At 33.6% G+C, this 21,226-nt stretch overlaps 3 protein-coding genes across 4 annotated transcripts; all 3 read right to left on the minus strand.

The window, feature by feature from the left end:
• Positions 1 to 6: 6 nt before the first annotated feature.
• LOC114173939 (putative multidrug resistance protein) lies at positions 7 to 5,706 on the minus strand. The gene is made up of 7 exons (XM_028058637.2): positions 5,506 to 5,706; positions 5,256 to 5,310; positions 4,732 to 4,916; positions 4,179 to 4,636; positions 3,420 to 3,960; positions 855 to 2,791; positions 7 to 598 (listed from the first exon to the last, which is right to left on the minus strand). The coding sequence occupies exons 1-7, from the start codon at positions 5,689 to 5,691 to the stop codon at positions 229 to 231; spliced, it is 3,732 nt and encodes a 1,243-aa protein (XP_027914438.1). The 5' UTR covers positions 5,692 to 5,706; the 3' UTR covers positions 7 to 228.
• Positions 5,707 to 10,629: 4,923 nt separating this feature from the next.
• LOC114180672 (protein terminal ear1 homolog) lies at positions 10,630 to 13,854 on the minus strand. The gene is made up of 5 exons (XM_028066975.2): positions 12,955 to 13,854; positions 12,071 to 12,749; positions 11,619 to 11,738; positions 11,395 to 11,536; positions 10,630 to 11,305 (listed from the first exon to the last, which is right to left on the minus strand). Exons 1-5 carry the CDS (start codon positions 13,502 to 13,504, stop codon positions 11,036 to 11,038), a joined length of 1,761 nt encoding a protein of 586 aa, XP_027922776.1. The 5' UTR covers positions 13,505 to 13,854; the 3' UTR covers positions 10,630 to 11,035.
• A 3,783-nt stretch (positions 13,855 to 17,637) lies between these two features.
• On the minus strand, positions 17,638 to 20,829 carry LOC114178210 (Pyridoxal-5'-phosphate-dependent enzyme family protein). 2 transcript variants are annotated; one of them, XM_028063986.2, is made up of 7 exons: positions 20,348 to 20,829; positions 19,974 to 20,267; positions 19,656 to 19,698; positions 19,204 to 19,551; positions 18,499 to 18,628; positions 18,217 to 18,393; positions 17,638 to 18,102 (listed from the first exon to the last, which is right to left on the minus strand). In XM_028063986.2, exons 1-7 carry the CDS (start codon positions 20,375 to 20,377, stop codon positions 17,865 to 17,867), a joined length of 1,260 nt encoding a protein of 419 aa, XP_027919787.1. In that variant the 5' UTR covers positions 20,378 to 20,829; the 3' UTR covers positions 17,638 to 17,864. The 2 variants fall into 2 exon arrangements, with proteins under 2 accessions (XP_027919787.1, XP_085531809.1); XM_085675683.1 differs by lacking the exon at positions 20,348 to 20,829 and adding an exon at positions 19,795 to 19,849 and having other exon boundaries at positions 19,974 to 20,229.
• Between the last annotated feature and the right edge of the window lie 397 nt (positions 20,830 to 21,226).

The raw sequence follows: 21,226 nt of genomic DNA on the forward strand, positions 1-21,226 counted from the left end.
CAATACTAAAAAATTCAACAGAGAATTTGAACTCGTAAAAAAGATGCCCATTTGTTCCAAATGAATACATAATGCAAGAACTATTCATCATGTCAAACTACTCTTCTAATGTATGTTTATATTTTGGATACAAAAATGGTTTATTATTTTAACTTACAGAATTTTGTGTACATTTAGGAGCATAGCAGTTCAATATCCAAAATTCATACTCATATTTTGCATATCACCTCATGTTGAGTGGTCCTGTTGTAGCCTAGTCAAGGAGTAATAGGCCCCATTTGATCCAATTCTCAATAACTCTGAGTGCGAGCCTTGTTCCACCACCTTCCCATTTTGAATAACAACTATGGTGTCAACATTCTGTATTGTTGACAAACGGTGAGCTATAACCACACACGTTCTTCCAACCATCATTTTCTCCAGTGCCTCCTGCACCAGATTTTCTGATACACTGTCTAGAGCACTTGTTGCCTCATCTAACAGAAGAATTGAAGGATTCTTAAGTACTGCTCGAGCAATGGCTATTCTCTGCTTCTGCCCTCCTGATAGCTGCACTCCTCTTTCTCCACAGTAAGTATCGTATCCATCTTTCATTGAACTACATCACTTAAATTGTGTTACTAAAGGCAACTATGTTTTCTATGAGGTTCAAAAATGGTCATGTATGTTAAGTTCATTGATTTTTACACTTTCTTGCAATAACAAATCACCTAAGTTTGTTGATTTTACTATAATGGTCTTAAATCTCATGCTAACAATGATTTCTGTTTGGTTGATAGTGTAAAAATTGTAACAAGCTCAAGGCATAGAAGTTACTTCTATTTAAGAAAACAGAAAAAGAACTAGAGTGTTACCTTATAAACTCATGAGCATTTGAAAGACGTGCTGCCTTTCTTATTTCATCTTCTGATGCATCCTTTTTCCCATACACAATGTTGTCACGTATAGTTCCTGCAAAGAGAGTTGGCTCCTGACTAACCAAGGCAATATGTGCTCTCAAACTTCTTAAGTTAAATTCCCTTATGTCACAATTGTCTATGGATATGGATCCCTTAATGGGGTCATAAAATCTTTCGATTAAGCCAATGATGGTGGATTTACCAGAGCCACTTTGTCCCACTAATGCAACTGTTTTTCCAGCTTCAATATCAAGATTGAGGCCCTTGAGAATCACTTGGTCTGGCCTTGTTGGGTATGAGAAAAATACATCTCTAAGTTTTATATGGCCCTTCAAAGAATTTTTACACTTTCTAAGTCTAGGATCTTCTGGTTCAATCTCACTTTTCCTATCCAGTATAGCAAATACTGAACTAATGGCTCTTCCACTTTTAGCTATGTCAGAAGTTGCGCTTGCTGTCTCTGCAATTTGTCTACCAGTGCCCATCAAAATGAGGAAAACTTGCAAAAGATGTTTTGAATCCACCAGATTTCGATTCAGTAACCGGCCTCCATACCAAAAAGTCAAAGTTATAGATGCTGTTGTTACAAAATACGAGACTGACAAAATGGAACCTGAAATCCATGATTGCTTGATGCTTTCCTTCTTAGGGCCCTCCATAGAAGTTCTGAACAAGTTTAGAATCCTTTTCTCAGATGAAAATGCAGCAATAGTCCTGTGGTTAACGGTAGCTTCCATTGCTAATTGACTACCTTCTCTCTGAGCCCTTCTTGCTTTTCCTGCCATACTTTTCATGAGAATGTTTTTTGAGTAGAAACAGGCAATGATCAAAGGCTGCATTGCAATCATGACTATAGCCACCCTCCATGTAACAATCAAACTAAGTACAAAAGCCAAGAGAGCCATAACAGAAATATTAACTATCAATGACATTCGTTCTGCAACAAGGGATCTGACCAAGTTGGCTTCACTTGCCAAACGAGCACAAATTGCTGCACTGCCGTTCTCCTCTTCATCAAACCATCCCATCTCAAAAGTCAACACCTTCTCTAGCAAATTTTCTCGCACCCTTTTTAGCAAACTCTCTCCCATAATGGTGAAATTGTAGTGCTGAAGGAGGCCTGAAATGAAGTAGACAACAGCAATGCAGCAGAAGATGGAGGAGTACAACCTGATTTTTGATTTGATGAGAGAGTCATCTTTTATAAAGTAGACAGATGCAACTATTCCCAAGCAATAGGAGTAAATTGGTTGACATATTCCAGAGCCAATGGCCCCTAAACAACCAAGCAAAGCATGTTTCCATTCTGGGGAATTCATTCTTAGTAAACGCCATTGAGAGAAGTTAGCATGTGAAGATTTCTCATAGTGTTCCCTGTCATAGTCATCAAAGCTAGACCCTACAACACTGATTGAATATATGGGACTAAATGGTTGTGTTGAGCTAAGTGCATGATGAGTTGGGCTACTTTGCCATCTCGAATTTGAACTTGTAAGATTTTCCATAGCTAAGGGACTCTTGTCTATTGTATGCAATGCAATTTCGTTTTGGCTTGTCGCTTGTTGCAGCTGTAGCATTTTTCTGTAAGCCCCTCCTTGTCCATTGTTCAGTTGGAGTAGTTCATCATGGGAACCACATTCAACTACTTTTCCTGTTTGAAGAACTACTATTGAATCAGCTTTGCGAATTGTTGACAGGCGATGCGCTATGATGATTGTTGTCCTGCCTCTAGAAGCTTTCTCAAGGGCCTCCTGCACTAGTCTTTCAGACTGTGAATCCAAAGCACTTGTTGCTTCATCAAGTAGTAGGATTTTGGGTTCTCTTATTAAAGCCCTTGCAATGGCGATCCTTTGCTTTTGCCCTCCAGACAACTGAGCACCGAATTGTCCCACCTAACAACAAATTGAAATCTTCTAAGCAATCAAATTGAACAAAATAAAACTAATGCAGACAGTCTATGCACAGTAGAGTAAAGAATTTAGATGTTGTAATCCCAGTACATATATATGTTGGAAACTGCATATCGACTAGATTTAAAGTCAATTTATTGTATATAAGTAGGTGCAAACCTCACCTTATAAATCAATTTTGTGGAGTTGAGTTAGGTTTAAATTTCACTTCTTAATATGGTATCAAAGTCATAAATTAGAGTTTATCCTAGCAAAATTTATTCTTTATCGAGTCTATTGTTCCACCTGCTATCAGACCGTCCATTAATGTTTAGTTTCACTCTCAAGATGTACATACTCGACAAGGTTGAAAGTACCACATTAACTAAAGATAAGATCAATTAAAGAATCAAATTGAACAAAATAAAATTAATGCAGACGGTCTACGCACAGCAGTAAAAAACTTAGATGTTTCCTACTACATAATTAATATGCATTTCGATTTTTTATACTGTATCAAGATTTGTATTTAGTTATCTGTAAAAGCTTTTATACTCACGGCTCAAAATTATTTAGTTAGGATCTTGCTAATACAAATTAAGGGGATAATGGGACAGAAGTCATAGCTTACTTGAGTTTCATATGCATTAGGAAGTTTGACAATGAAATCATGTGCATTTGCTGCCTTTGCTGCGCTTATAACTGCATCCATTGAAGCTCCTTCCTTGCCAAATAGAATGTTCTCCCTTATGGATGTTGCAAAGAGAATTGGCTCCTGATTTACCAGTCCTATCTGGGACCTTAACCACTTAGGGTGAAGTGTCTGTATATCATATCCATCAAGCAATATCTCGCCGTAAACAGGATCATAAAATCTTTCAAGCAAAGAGATTATAGTAGATTTTCCAGAACCACTCCCTCCAACTAGGCCTAGTGTTTTCCCCGCCTGCACTTTCAGATTGAGTCCTTGGAGAATCAGTGCATCAGGCCTTGATGGGTAACTAAACTCAACATCTTGAAATGTGATTTCTCCTCTTGCATGTGTCAAGACCTTTCCTTTTTCTCTGTAAGAATTTATGCTCGGCACTCGATCAATCATCTCAAAAATCCGTGTAGTAGCTATTGTTGCCTCTAATATGAAACCAAGATTTGGGAGTGCACTCATCAGAGACCTGTGCATTTTACATTCAACAGACATGCAATTAGCAAATGAAGTCCCATGAATAAGAGAAGCAAGTATTTCTCCAATTCAATATTAGTTATTGGACTATTTTTAATGTGTTCAACAAAGTTTCTGCAGTAATTTCAACATGGTCTTGCAAGAACCTCATGTTAAAGCTTGAAAAACTATTACTTAACAAATGGACAGAAAAGGGGGAAATTAACTCACAGTCCTCCCCAAATGATGCATATCTCAGCACAAAACACAGGGCCACCACTTTCTCCTTTTGTCCTGACCAGAACACTACTAACCCAAGATTGGAATGCCCAAGTAGCATATAGCAACCCAATGCTACCGATTATCACTCCCTTGATTTGACCTTGTTTTATGCCAATCTCCATACTTTTTTCAAGACCCGAGTTGAACGCTTGCATTGTTTGCTTCTCGCCCACATATGAATAAACAGTGCGAATTGACGAGATTGCTTGTTCAGCTATGCTACCAGCAACTCCATATGCATCCTTCATTTTATTCCCCAGCTCTTTCATGGCCTTACCAAATATGATTGCAGGCATAATCATCATGATTGAAAATGGAAAAGCAGACACTGCAAGTCTCCATGAAAGGAAGAGTGCCACTATAAAGCTAGAGAGAAATGCTGAGAGGTGACCCAGACAATTGGGCACCTGAAATGCAACAAACACATACACATACAAATGATTCACCACAAAAAGTTCAACAAAACAAGGTGGAAGGTTCTATAAATAATTGAGTGTTATACCTTATCAGCTATGGTATCTTGGATTGTTTGTGCATCAGAAGTTATGGTGGCAATAACTTGGAAAGTTGTGGAAGATTCAGATTGCTTGTCGAAGAAACCAACCTCTTGCCTTAGGACTGATTTAAGGTATTCGATTCTCATGCGAGAGGTTTGTCTCTCTGCAGTTCTTGTCCAACATACCCCTTCTGCAAAATAACACACTCTTTTGAAATCAATATTGAACTCTTTCTGTTTCTGACCAACCAATATTGAGCTTTTACTACATCAGAAATAATTATCTTGCCAAAGTGGAACACGAATTCAAGCAATTGTCAGTTCATTGAATAGGTCATGATATCCACTTTCCAATTTAACCAAAGAAAAATGATGAGAAGGGGAATAATTACTTTAGCTGGAATTTTTTTTTTTTGACATGATGTTTTACACATATCCATGATTAGTTGCACAGTAAAAAGCAGAAATTCAATAGCCCTAGTTATCATTCACAATGGAAACCAAATATCTAGAATTGCAGCAATGCTTACCTATAAAGGACGATAAAGCAACCCCAATTGCAACACCAAGCAGCCTTAGAGCGTACTGAAAGAATGATGACAGAACTTTGTCAGATGTTTTTTAGCAAATGAATAATTTGGTATATAAAAATCCCATTTTTATGCTGTGGAATGTCATCATAACTAACAGCAAGAAGAAAAAAGTAACGAAACCATGTCTTTGAAATTTCGCATTTATATGCTGTGGAATGCTTCAGTGATGACCTCACGTACTAATTACCTTGTCTATAACATGGTTGGGCACGGAATGTTCAGATCCACCTTCATAATCATTTATCAAACTTCCAAGAACAAGCATTGTCATAGGGGTCTGTAATCCACCTCCAATGCAACCCAGTGTCCCAAAGAGTAACAGCAATTTGTCAAATCCATCTGCATAACGAAAAATTCCACCTTTGCCACCCATATTCTGGTGGGATTTCTATGCATGCCACAAAGTTCTTAACTTCTTGAACACCTTGTTGCTATAATATGTGTCTTTGAACTTGTTTCAAGTTATTGTATAGTTTTCTATCTAGAGCTGAATTATGGCCATGTGGATTGAGCTACATACAGGTTTTTTAACATTAATGCCGGCACTTGTTTACAAGTAGTGGATTCCTCAATTAATTCCGTGTCACTAAGAGACACCATGTTATAGTTTGATCGAACAAGACATTATGATTATGTTATTTTGGTGTTATTTGTATAGTTTTAATCACAAGGAACACATATAACGTCCATACACCAACGACGAGGAAGATAAGTTAGAGAAAGAATCTATTCCAAATCATGATCATTGAACCTATCGATTTGTAACTGAGAACAAAGAGTAATGTGTGATTGGAAAAAATAGTGTCTTTTAGTATTCGACTCAATGAATAATATAATGAATCTCACTCTCTTTTGTGTTAGAAAAAAGGTTGTTTAACACCAACCATTTGACAACTCTTATAAAGATAAAATAATTTTAACAAGAATTAACTTTTATATTTTTAAAAGAAAAAGAAAGTAAATAGTAACGAAAGACAATATCAAATAATAATAAAAATAAATATGATGTCAAAATATCAGTATCCTTTGTGTTATATATTTTCTATAGATTGGAATGATGAGAATAGAAAAAAATAAAATGACAAATGAAGGAATAATAAAATATTTGTCACTTATTGAGATGTCCAAATCTTAGGTAATAAGAATCTTATGAATATTCTATCCTAAATCATTTTTTTCTTTTGAAGGTAGAGGTTAAGGTTTGTTTTTATTTTTTTGCAAATGGTGTCATATATGTTATTTATAAGGTGACTTATGAATCTTAATCTTTCCTGTTTTTTCTATCTTGTGTTTGATAAGAGAAGGTGCATAAAGAATCAAATTCACGTAATAAAAATTAGAATTTCGAGATTAGTTATCAAGTATAATTGTACTTATGGGATATGTCTCTAATAAGAAATCATATTGTAATGTCAATTTTCAAATTCACTAAAAGATTGCTAATATATAATGTATATTGATGTTTTTCTTTTATTAAAAAAACACTCGTACAAAATATAAGCATTGCCAAAACTTGACTATAGAATTTCATACACAAAATCCAAGATGTAGGATAATAAAAAAATTACATAAATATTATATAACAAAAATACAAAATAGTTGAGAAATCTTAGGAACTAGTTTTAAATACCACCTAATATCTAACAAAATAATAATAATTAAGGATTCAATTATTACATGATATAGGTTTTTGACAGATATTGAAAAATATATATTACGACATCCATAGGAAAATATGAAATGACTCAAAATATTTTCAATGTATATTGATTAAGGATAATCTTGAAAGAAAATGTTTGTAAAACAATAACTAAGATATTTTTTTTTCTACACACAATATAAAATAATTTTTTGGTAAAAATCAACTTAACTATTTTGGGTTGGATTTTTTTACTGTGGTCATAAAATAGAATGTAAAGGTTAGGTCATGTGATTTGATTTTTAAACTTATGAGTGAAATTTGTTGATGAGATATTTAATTTTATTAAAATCGTTATTTAAACTTGTACTATTTTTCATCCATAAAAATTAAATACATGTTAAAAAAATTTATAACAACACTGACTTGTCATACTTTGGTGACAGAAGTAGATTCTCCAGAGCATCTATAGCAGGGGTTTATACCACAATTAAATGGATTATTTAAATAAAAATGATTAAGTAAAATAACCTTTTTGACCACATTGTGTCCGTACAAATGGTGTTTCCAAAGTAGTTCACTGTCCAACTATATAACGACAAAGCTTTTTTAATTAATCTTATTATACGCTGCTGCTTCATATTATCTATTATTTAAAATTTTCTCACACATAATTAAGGAGGCGTAAAATATAATTTTATTTTCTTGAAAGAAAAATATTAAATTATTTTGATCTTTAAATTTTAAAAATTAAAAATATAATATTTTTAATCTAATAAAGTTAATTTTTCTTTTATTGATAAATAGTGTTTTAGTATGATATTTGAGTTGTAACATGTAAATTGTTAAAATGTTAATCAAAAATATTTTTTGACACGTTAGTAAAATCAATAATAAATTTGAGAATAAAATTGTGTTTTTGAGTTAGAATAAAATTCTAATTTCGTATTTAAATTTAAAAAAGATTTATGTGAAAAGTATTTAGTTTAAAGAATTGATACGTGTAAGCGGCCAACCGTGTGACCTTGATTGCATCGAAAAGTATATCAACCACACACTTATGCTTCTTCTCATTACTATCGAACAAAACTACTAATAATTAATAATTAAGGCTTAAATACTTTTTTATTCTCATTTTGGTAGTATTTGTTGTAGATGATCCTATTTTCACATAATGTTTAGAATGGTCCTCATTTTTATCGAATGTTTAAAATGATCATCATTTTCGCAATTCGTGTTTTATTTGGTCCTCTTATGTGACGTCGTTTAAATAATTAACGGAGCATTATACAGGTGACACGATTTGTCTTAAGGTGTATTACGTGTACTGTATATATGCCTAATTAACGTTAATTTTTTAATTTAGGGAAAATTTTGCAATTAGGAAAATTTCTTCATTTTCGTCTTTCTTGAGCTCGGATTTACAGATGAAACAGCTAATACTTGTCATTTCATCATTGGGTTGCAGTTGCACTCTTCATTGCAATTTTCCGATCAATCATCATCAACATTAGATTTGTAGTACACGTAACACACCCTAATATAAACCGTGCTACATGTACAATGCTCTGGTAATGTTTTGAACGGCGTTACAGAAAATGACCAAATAAAACACGAATTGCAAAAATGATGACCATTTTAAACAGTAAGAATGAAAACTATTTTAAACATTCTGTCAAAATGAGGATCATTCGCAACAAACAAGAATGAGGACCAAAAAAGTATTTAAGCCAATGATTAAAGAACCAACATTTTTAAATCGTTATAAATCTGTTAAAAGAGTGGGTTAAATGAGTTTCTTTTTCTCTCAAACTTTTATATTTAATTTAAATTTTAAAAGTAAATAAATATAATTTTATTAATTTAATTATTTTCATTTTTTTATTTCAAAATTATATTTAATTTATATTTTAATATATATTAAAATTTAAAATGTTATTGAATTTTAATTTAACTCTAAATTTAGAGATTAAAAATATATTCGATTAATAAATTTGTTTCTTATTATTATATGTTGGAGAGCGTAAAACTAATATCTTATAATCAAATATTTTTTTTTTATTTAAAAGTAATGTAATTATTCTCCTTTTATGAGAATAGTAACGTAAATGTTATTAGTGACGTTTCTTATGAGGAATTTTTACTTCCAAAATTCTTTTAAACAAATTAGGATATCAGTAAAAATATATAATTTTTAATTTTACTGATCCTCTCAATTTTTATATATATATATATATATATATATATATATATATATATATATTTACACTTCTAAAATTTTAAAACTGTTACTGAGTGCCACATTATATATTTGATTAATAAACGACTCATTTAACCTTTATCACATAATAATTGAAATGCAACTCTGTTAGTCTTTCAATTAGGTATCATTATATTAAATTTTTATTTTATTTTATTTTTTACTAAAATAAGTTAATGTGATATTTCTCTTCATATTTACCGTGGTAATATTGTTATAACAATGGAACGTGTATTTATCAGTGTGATGTATATTTTTTATCAGTAAATCAAATTTAACTAATGAGATATTGTTTGATATTTATTTTATAAATAATTGTTGTAATCACGTTATTATCCATATTGATTTGTTCGTTAAGAAAATCAAATTTAAAACATTTAAACAAAATTTAACAACAGAAAAAAAAAACTATTAAACTAAAATAATGCATGATAAAATAAATTATTATATTAAATATAATTATCATCAAAATTATATAACTCAAGAAGAAAATTCTGTTTTGAATCTACGAGACAAGAGAACATGTAAAAGAGAGTGAGGAACCAATAGGAGTGGTTTTTGAATGAAGTTTGAGAGCATAAAGGATTTTGGTAACATAATGTGTTAGAAATAATGTGCAATTAATGTGAGAAAGAGAAAAAAAAATGATACGAGGTTTGAGATGAAAAGTAGAGATGACGTGGAGAGAATCAGGTGGTCCAGGTGTCAAAACCCCAGAGAATCAAATGAGGAAAAGAACAGGTGAAAAAAAATCTGACAGAGATGTGAAGGGGTCCTGTTCTCTTTTTTTCTCTTTCTCTTTCTTTTCTTTTAGCAGCTCAACTGAAAGCTACACAACCAAAACATTAAATGCTCTTCTCTCTCAACAAACAAAAAAACACACACTACACAACTATACAAAATCCAACCCCAATTAAACTATATTAATTATGTAAAAATTAACTTATTTATTTATTCAAGGGTAATAATAATAATAATAATAATAATAATAATAATAATAATCAATTTTTGTCAGCAATGTCTTTTTCATCATCCACAGTGAAAAATTAAATCTCTGCATACATAATAAAAGACCCAGCTATGTGAACGCTCTCACACTAATTTTACCCTCTTGCTTTCTCTACTAAATAAAAAGTTCACCTTTATTTCGGATTATAGGAAATTGAAAAAACTTGATGAAGATGAAACTAAGATTTCGAGGAACGTTAAATAAAGTTACAAAATTTGATTATTTAACCTTTGTTTTTTCTATTTCTGTCAAACAAAGACAACATAAAAAAACAAATGATAACGTAGGATCTACACTTAAAAATGTTATATTTGTAAAGAAAAATGTAATAGTAGTTTCTTATATGAGTTCCTGAAGAATTGCACTCGTTAACCGAGATTTAACACAAGCACACATACATACATAAACATTGTGAAGAACAAACGGCTATGGTTTTCTATGTTGTCCATCGTTCAAGTTTCTATCTATAACTGATACATCGAAATTCCAAAGCAGCAGAACCTACAGGGCTACTACACAAGCGATTCAAAAGAGAAAATGGAATATAACTAAACTGAAAAGAAAAAAAAAACATTAAACAAAAAAAAATGAAGAAATTGGAGGAAAGGTGAGCAGTGAGCAGCAAGAGGTTCGTAGGTACGAACACGACGACAGAGAGAGAGAGAACACAGGTGTGGCTCGTTGCTCAACCACCTTAAATGCTGTCTGTCCGAGCTATAGCTGATGCTAAATTCATTCTATCACACATTTTTTTTTGATCGATTCATTCACAATCACAACACTACAACTATTCTACCCTTCATAGTTTTCTAGGCCTCTGCATTCGTGTCATCATCACCATCATCGTCGTCACCAACGTCGCCGCTTTTGCTGCTTTCCACGTCATCACCGCCATTATCATCGCAGTTCGGGATTGAAACGGGTGGTTGATGGTGCTTGGCGGTGCTGTTCCCCACTAAGGGAAGTGGCTCAGTGAGTTCCCTGCCATCTCGAGGCGGTGAAAACACCACTGGCAGGTAATGCTCCATCTCGCATGGGAACTTTGAGTTCTTAAAGTGCTCCTTCAATGCCTCCAAACCCTTCATTGTCATTTAAACCATTCATTCATTATCACCATTTACTACACCCACTGCTATTTTTTACTCTAATAATTTCTGTCATATCATACCTGAACTCTTGCATAGGTCACTTCACAGATTTTTCTTGAGTTGAAAACCTCCCAGTGTTGGAGATGGAAGGCCTTGTAGAGCCTCAGTGTGGCCTCCGGGGATGTCATGTTCACGAACCCATATCCCACGTTGCACTTGTTGCTGTTCCAACAAAACACGACAACATAAATTCTTAACTAGTTCTAGTTCTGGTCAAAGGACATGGAAATGGAAAAATATATACTTGAAATCAATGGGGAGGTACACGAAGTCGTAGGAGGATAGAGGCTGCTCATCGCCGTCTGCAATCTGCTCGTTGCAGTGTATGCAGTGATTATCCAGCATGTTCAATAGCAACTTCTGACTGCATCATGTCCAAAAACACACAATATATATAAAATGCTCAACAATTTCAAATCCAAACAAATAAAAAAATAATTAAAAAAAACACCACATTATATACTTTAGTTTATTCAATACTCATTCATACTATCATTATACTTTACAGTACTCTCTCTTGATGCTTTTACACACTACTGTTGCTGTGACTAAAAGGAAAGACAGGGAAGCAGAATCGGTGATTTGTGATGTGTGTAAGCTCATACTAGCAGGTGAGATAACAGGAACAGAAACAGAAGAAAATGAAAATGAAGCAACGGAGTATAATTAAAATATTAAAAAAGAAGAAAAACGGACCTGTACTTGTTGGGAATGTTTTTGATCATGACAGTGGTTCGAGTATCTTTGGGACCAGACTCGACAATGGCGTCTTCTTTTATTAGAAAGCGAGCTTCGAGTTTCTTTGCTTGCTTTCCCTTCCAGTGCCTACTTCTAGGTAGTTGCTGTGGTTGTTGTTGTTGCTGCTGCTGCTTTGTGGTTGCTACGACTAGCGTGGTCTCGCAACTCTGCTTTCTGCTGAGATTCCTCCTTGGGGGGCCACCACCATGTGAGTGGTGCTGCTGCTCTTGAACCCCATGTCCAACATCCCCGGTCAAACTCATTGACCCAATTGCCTCATCCAGAGAATCTTGGACCTTGACGGGACTTGCCAATGATTTAGTGCGAGAGAATTGAGGGGGGTGAGAGGTATGCAGGCGAGGAGCAGCAAAACGACGCGGCGGGGAAGGAGGGAAGGGTGGTGGCGGTGGTGGTGGTGGGGCATTGAAATGGAGAGGGGTGGTTTTGGAGGAAGGAGAGTGGTGGAAGAATCTGCGGGTGTGGCCACCGGGTCTGCTGAACTCGATGATGATGGGTTTGCCGTGAATTTGCTTGCCGTTCATGTGCTTCAATGCCTTGGCAGCGTCTCTGGTGTCGAAGAACTCGACGAATCTTTGGTTCTTTTTCCATGGGGTATCTCTCAATTCCTTTATGGGACCTATCCGTTGATCCAACCAACCACCAAAACAAAATCAAAAAAAGGTAGCGAAAGTGGAGACACAAAAAGTCCAAGACAGAGACATCTCAATCCCATTATTATTATTTATTCTTTCATCACCCAAGTTAATAAGTTAGTTCACAACAGATATAATAATAATAATAAGGAAGAGAAGCTAAGAGAGAAGGGTTTGCAGAGACGATACCGAAAGGGTGGAAGAGTCGACGGAGGTGGTCGGTGGAGAGGTGGGGGTCCAGGTTGAAGACGACGAGGGTGCCTTGGTTGTGGGCGTCGGGGATGGAGGAGGAGGAGGGGAGGACGTAGTGGGCGGAGATGGGGCGGCCGGAGAGGAGGCCCGGGGTGGGCGGGGGGAAGTGGTGGTGCATGGAGCGGATGGCGGCGAAGGCGGACTCTGCATGGCGGAGGTCGTAGAAGTGGACGATGAGGATTCCGTGGCGGAGGGCTTCCGTTTGAAGGGCTCTGACGTCGCCGAAGGCCTGGAGTTCGGCGCGGAGGGCGGAGTCGGAGGTGAAGGGGAGCGGCGTGAGGAGGAGGGAGCGGGTGGAGGAGGTGGAGAGGTGAGGAGGCGGAGGAGGAGGAAGAGGGTGTGGAAACGGCAACGGTAAGGGTAACGGTAACGGAATAGGGTACCATTGGCATTGAATAATAGCGTTGTTGTTGATGCTTGGTCTGAACTCTTCAGCTCTTGGGTCTAAGCTTCCTTCCAACCGGACAATGATTCCGGTTTCTCCCATTAGATCAACTCAACTCAACCACTCTCTTTTCCTTCTTCACTTCTGTTATGTGTTTGTTTCTGTGACAGACACAGAGGTTTTTTCCTCTGTTGTTTTGTGCTGTGTCGGAGCGAGGCTCTGAAACGGGTTAGAAAAGAAAAGCAGAGAGAGAGAGAGAGAGAAAATGGAGAAGGAAGAAAGAAAGGACAGAGAAGACAATACTGAGTCACTCAGTAACTCGCTCCACTATTTTCCTCATTCTCTACTTTCCTATCGAAGCCAAAGTTGCTAAAAATGTACTTTCCCTCCCACCCCATGCCATGTTATGCTTGCAAGCATTTTACTTTTTTGCCTCTCTCTCTCTTCCATTGCAAAATCTTCATTCTTTACCATTTAGACTATTCAAAACAAACATTCAATGACATAATTAAGAAAATACTATTCAATTTCCTCTATTTAATATGTTTTGACTAATCTCCTCACAACACTGTTATGTTATGTATTTATATTATATATATTTTCAATTCTTTTTTAGATTTTTTAGATTCATAATATAATTAGTGTGTGTTGCAACGTTATGATATAGAGTGAAATGAGAATCCAATTAATGAAGAGTTTGACCAGAGGGATATGTTCCATTTGAGATTTGCAAAGAGGATTAATAAATTAATTAAATATTAATTAAGGTTAATGATTCTCCGTTGCTTTGGTGCATAAAACAAGATATGCCAAAAGAGGACAGTAATAAATGGCTCCAATGTCTGCTTGAGGACCGTACTATTTCATGTTTTTGTATTTTCTACTGCTCATTATGCTTTTTCTGTGAACACTTCCTTACACCCTCTGAATTTTCTCACACTCTTTTTCTTACCTATTTTCTCTTCTTCCATTTCATTTCATCTAGGCCCAAATCAAGCCCATAAGCTACTACAAATTTTCTCTCATCATTTCAAAGAGTTAAATATTTTTTAAGTTTCTCAATTGCATGAAAACAAAATTTGATCACAAATTTTAAAAATTAATGAATATAATCATTATTAATTTTTTTTTTACTTATTAAACGACATTTCAAAATAATTAATATATAACATCGTCTAAATATCAGCCTGAATGTTATTTGAAACATCTAAAAAATTTAACGCAGTTAAATTAGAAAAATTATATCTATTCATTTTAAAGATCAAATTCTATCAAAATTTAAGATATTTAAATTTTAACTTTATATTAAAATTTAAATACTAAAAACATATTCAATCTTGAAATCTAACTTAAAAAATATGATTAAGATCTTCCTGACGAATGAATCCATGAAAAGTGAGTTAATTGAATTGTGGGAAACACAGTTAAAAAAAGAATGGTGTCTTGTTATGTGGAGACAAGTGTGGATGGTTGTTCTGTAAATAGTGGTTGGGATTATTAATAAAGAAAAGGGAATTTGAGTTACCATTAGCAGTGGGTGAGGTTGAAGACACTTCAACAATGAGTTTAATAATTGTCTGTTTCATTGAGTTAGGATTCCAATATGCTGTGAAAGGTGAGATTTCTCAAACCTATTTTATTCTCACAATTTTTATTCTTTGCATCACACCGCCTCCATCTTCCACGTCTTTCGTTATATAAATAATGATATTTTGACAACTTTCTTTTATAATTTAACGTGACATTATTTAAAAAATTCGTCACGATTAAAAAATCAAATTTTTTGAAAAAGTGTTGATGCGTAGGCCACGAGAATGTAGCACATAAAGTAGGTGAAAGCGATGTTTCCATGCTTCTTCTTCATCACCACCATTCTTAAGTACTACGTTATAACAAACCATATTCACATTCTGATTTTGTTTCTTTTGCAATTTTGGAAGATAAATAGTTTTAATATTTGTATCTTACTTATCCAGGCATAACATTGTAAACACTTGAGTCCAAACATTATTAAATGAAGATTGATTTTGACACTGTAACAATGATGTGATCTTATAAAAAAATGAAGAGAGGTTTGTAAAACGAGACATTTATTTAGCCTATGAAAGAGAGAAAGCAGTGCACTCATCACAAGACGAAGGGTGCATGGGATGAAAAGAAAAGTATGAAGAAAGAGTTAATTAGAGACAAAAAGAAGTGGGATTTTGAACACCACTGGAAGGAACCATCCTTGTTACCAGCAATGTTTGCTGCAACCTCCACTAACCTATATGCCTATTATATCTTCCATCATTTCAATTTAATCAACCATAAACATTCATTTCAAACAAGATTATACATTAACCAAGATTATCTCAATTATGATAAAGTGGTATTATGTCGGTAATATAACTAATAAGGATTAAGTATAATCGGTAAAGATTAAGCATAAGACAGATCAACAAAATTCTAAACTGATTAACAAAAATAATCATCTAGATAATCTATGTCTAACAAGATAAAAGTCTATGAATATAAGGTTAAATATGTTTTTTGTCTCTTAACTTTAAGTGAATTTTGGAATTAGTTTATTTCGAAACTTTGGACCAATTTAGTCTTTTATCTTTTGAAATGCGTAAATTTAGTCATTTAATCAAATTTTGTTAAATTTATTTGACATTTCAAGCGCGTTTCATAATAGTATTTGACTTAACATTAAAGTAAAAATATGTCAAACAATATAAACAACTCAAATACAATCCTGAAATGCGTACGAAACATCAAATCAACCTATCAAAATTTAATTGAAAGGACTAAATCTACGTATTTCGAAAAATTAAGGACTAAATTGGTCCAAAGTTTCAAAATGAACTAATTCCAAAATTTATTAAAAGTTAAGGGACCAAAAACATATTTAACCCTATTTAACCCATGAATATATTATAAATAGTACAGCTTAAGAGATAAATAATTAGATATTTACTTCATATTGATTTTGGATTCTTTGTTAGATTTTTTTTATATTATTTTTCTGTTGTGTCTTCAAAATACATCGTTAAACACTATTTTAGATAAAATATATTAAAAAAATTTATAAAATATCAATTTCAGTTTATTTCGAAAACACAAAAGACAACAGAAAAAATCAACAGAGAATCTAGACTCTTTTGAAATTACCTGTATACATATCAGAATACCTAGAAACTAACGATAAAAAAAAAAACAAATAATTTATCAAATCATGATTTCGATTTAATCCTTTTTCTATCATCAATCCAAGCGAAAAACATCATGCATATTATAATGTCGTAAAATCACAATTTTGAAACCTTGGGGAGTGGTCGCGTGGCGCGGGACCACGGACCAAGATGTCATGCTATAATGTCTGTCGGGTCACTGTGGCAAATCGTTTCGCAATCTTCACGTACGTGTGGCCAAAACCTTAGATTTTTACTCTTTTTTTATTTTTTCTTGCAATACAAGGTGGGAATTTCTTATTAATTCAACTTCTTCTGTTTCTCTGCTCTTTGTACAGTTCAATAATGAACAAAAACAGAAACCCTTTAATTACAAATTAATGTGAACTCAATTATTTTGAGATGCATAGGAGCAAGTTCAACTTGAACATAAATCGAATTCAGTTTCTTTGTAACTATAGAAAAAATGTACACGCACCTCTCTCTCACCCGTTACGGTAATTATTTTACTGGTTTTTGCTTGCTTTTTTGTTATTAGAAAAATGTGAATTTAGTGACATGTTAAGGCTGCGCAAACATTGTAGCATGATTTCATTATTATGATAACTGCAACAGAGTCTATGAGATATAAAGCTTTCTTATTTTCGGAGTTTTCGCTAGATCTTGGTCTGCATCAGGAAAATAACTTTCCATTTTATTGTGTTCTTCTTCCAGTTCATGGTATTATAACCGTTAGTTTTCGGATCAAAAAAGGAAACTGTCGCTTGTCCAAAATCAACGTTACCAGGTAATGAAGGACATGTTTGGCTTTTAATTGGAAACCGTTTGATTTTCAATTCTGTCCAACTGCTAACTGAGTTATGTCTTAATTTTGTCTTCAAGCTCAATTTACAAACTAAAACTATAAAAAAATCCATTCACACTTACGTTTGCAAACTCTAACTAAAACATGAACAAAGTAAATGCAGAAAAAGTTATATCCACTTGTACATTATAATTTTACTTTATCTAAGATTGAATTAAAATTAACCACACTTTTTAATACAATTTTTCTGAAAATGAAAGAGAATAATGTGTTTACTATTTTAAACAATAGAGAAATGTCATATTTGTAATATAATCAAAATCCACTGAATCATACGCAAGATTGCATGAGGTGCATACTGGAACCACAAAGTTACACAAATAACCTGTGTTTAGAATAGACCAAGCACACTTTTTGAAAATGAAGAATAATTTTTCAGAATGGTAAAAGAAACACAAAGGATCTCAACCTGTCATCTAAACTACAAAACCCCTTTTTTCAGCATGCCAAAATAATTTTTGTACCTCTGTGCCAGTCCAAACATACCCAACGTGCCTCCAGTGTGAAGCAACACCACTTCTGCTTCTTCACCATCGTTACTGGAGAGAAGCATTGCTGTTTCCCAAGCAGCTAATGTATACACAGGATCCACCAAAATTCCAGTTTGTTGGGCAATTTGTTGACACCTTTCCACTTCCCCCTCCAAAACATTACCAAACCTAGAAATTCAAATGTGTGAATTAGAAGAGATAAACTATAAACTATATTTTACAACACTGTGAAGTCCTTAACATCATTATATCCAGAAAAAACAGAAGTGTATAGCATCTTACTTTCTTGGACGACCACGTTCCACCCAATTCACAATCCCAGCATCTTCTCCATTTACAATTTGGTCAATAAACTCAATGTTAAAATGCTTCTTGAATTCAGAAATCAAACGTGCCTCCTGTTTTCTGTATCCTTCAATTTTGTCAGCCAGCATGACAGCATATACCTCCCATGGGAGCCTGCATAGAAGAAAAAAATTACTTTTACCATGATTTAATGGTGTTGTAGGAAAAGTATTCAAAAATATTTTCAATAAAAATGGCATGCTCCAAGCTGAAGCCAACCTTAAAAAATGGGCTGCAAGTCCTAAACCAATAGCTGTTGTGCCGGTACCAGCATCTACAACAAATTTCATGGGCCTTTCTTTCCCAAGTAAATGATTTTGTGATAAGTATTCCACTAAGCGAATAACACCTACAACAGGGAAAACTATTTTCATTAGTTATTGAATCACCAACCGTAAAAGTTAATTAAACTCAAACACCAACAAAAGATATTTTCTTTTTACCGAAAAAAAGGACAGTAGTTTGAACATGAAAAGAACCCCCAAGATGAATCTCACAAAATTATAGCCATGCATAGATAACTCGGTTCAATGAACAACTAAATCAGATGGACATACATGTCGGGTAGAAGACTGGTTTTACATTATTACTTGCATAGATGCATATAAATTTACTGTACTTTTAAACTGATTCAATAATCATTTAGAATTGGTGTAAATGAGATGATTGTTTCTCTGTGATGTACTAGGATCCAAACCTCACTTCTTTGTGAACAATCAAGAAGATATGTGCATCTGCAACAAGAAATTATTTTTCCTAAAAAAGAGAAATGGTTTTTATCTCGGAAAACATATATAGGTAAGCACCATCTAACTAAGACTGACGATTGCTCAAGCCCAATTCTATCTGAATTTTTACCTAGTTAAAAGGGAATGTTCCTGTAGATTTTCATTGGTTGTTTTTGAAACTCCATCTTCTCATTACCTAGTAGAGCAACAGAATCACCAGCACCTTCTTTGACAACTAGAATATTTCGTCGATGGTTTCCCTCACTTCTACTCACATCCATTTGCATGAAATTTGGAGAAGTAGACAATTCAGTTGCTGAAGAAGTTTCAATGATATCACCAAACCATAGGACAGAACCATCGTTACCAGCCACTGACTCAGCATAGTTCTTTAGCATCTCTTCCCTATTCGCATAAATAGTTCTTGGGACGTATGTGACATTTCCATACATAGAAGACATCAAATTATATCCAGTCAAGATTTCAGGCTGCTCTCCTCGCAGAAGCAGATGTGACACAATTCCTCTCTCAGCACACAGAACCGCTTCAAATAATTAAACCATGGTTTAGAAAGCATAGTATTACCATTAATATACTTCACCACTAAAACCTCAGCAGTATTACAACCATAACCAAGAAAGTACCTACCAATAGCAGCTGTGTGAGCACTCTGACAACCTCCACATGTAACCTAGTAAATGTCCCTGTTAAATGTTATTTGATCTCAGAAAATCCTAACATTGAGAAAATTGTGTGTGTGGTAAAAAGAAATTTATAAATTTAGTACATTAATTTGCAACAACTGGAGAAGATTGCAATCGAAATACCCTATACCTATATGACTGCAAGAAACAAAATTTAATAATCCTGATGTAAAGAATCCAATAAAGGCATTTGTGATTTGTGAAAACATGAATGTAATAAAGAGTAGGTGAAAGATTATATTGTATTTTGCCAGTATTGTACCACATCGGTGACAGAATAACGTTGAAGGAGAGGAAGTAATCCATCGAGTTTTCTTGCTTTGTTGCCATTAACAAGTGGGTGCAACAAATCATCCCGAACGACATAAAAGTAGTTCCTTTCTTTACTCACGGGATTGGCATCACCGAAAGGTGGGTGAGTGTTCAACAGGAAATTAGGGCCTTGTGTGTGTACTAGTTGGTGGATTTTCGTTTCAGGAGTTGGCAATGTCCATCTTCTGTTGTTGAGTACCTTCTGCAGAAACTCCTCACTTCCCAGTTTCAGCCTTGTAACAATCTACACATGAATGAAGAATAGGTAATATAGTTAAAAGTAAAATACACTACCATGGATTGAAATTTGAAACGAAAAAGAACCTGATTTTGAAGAGAGTTAGAATGAATCATGGCGACTGAACTCGGAAGTGGAAGCCTTCAATCCACCTCACCTTGTTATCTTGTGTCTTTCTTGCTGACACTAACATACGCCCAAGAGATATGATGATACACACACACCGTGTTAAAGAATGATTTGTGAAAATATTTTCGTCCTAAAGAATTATTCTAATGTATAATTAAATATATCTACTATCAAAATAAGAAAACAATACATTAGGAAAAGTACCCTGTTGTCCATACCTTTTTTAGTTATACGCTGTGATCATAATTATTTTAATTATTGTCCATACGTTATTGTCTAGTTTAATTATTTTATTTTACATAATAAATAAAATCATATAAAATGAAAATTATGTATATTTATTTTTAAAAATTATAAAATAACATAATAAAGAAATACGTACACAGTATTAAACTCTTTGAATCAGACCCATTTTATTCGATTTTCCCTTTTTCTTTTTTTCTTTGAAAAGCTTATATGGTTGCTGTTTGTTTGAGTCTTTAAACTAATGTTTTTTTTACTGTATTTCTTTTTAAGATAATAATATTTTGATCTATTATTCACTTTTAACTTATCATTTTAATTATCATTCAATTATTTATTTTAATTTATTTTAATGGTGAGATTAAAATTGAATCAAAAAATAGATCAAAATATTATTAATTTTTTCAAAGATCAGTACTAAAAAGTTAAACTAAACATAAAGCTTTTTTGTTAACTTTAGAACAATTAATAATTATTTCTAAAAGTATATCAATAATGATTCTTTAAATTACAAACACATTGAAAGTTTAAATGTTTTATATCACCGATAAACACTTCACTCATATATTATTGCCCTATTCACTAATCAATTT

The sequence above is a fragment of the Vigna unguiculata genome, chromosome 1 (genome assembly GCF_037176805.1).
Source record: "Vigna unguiculata cultivar grain cowpea cultivar isolate G323 ecotype 2 chromosome 1, ASM3717680v1, whole genome shotgun sequence".
NCBI classification, from domain to species: Eukaryota; Viridiplantae; Streptophyta; class Magnoliopsida; order Fabales; family Fabaceae; genus Vigna; species Vigna unguiculata.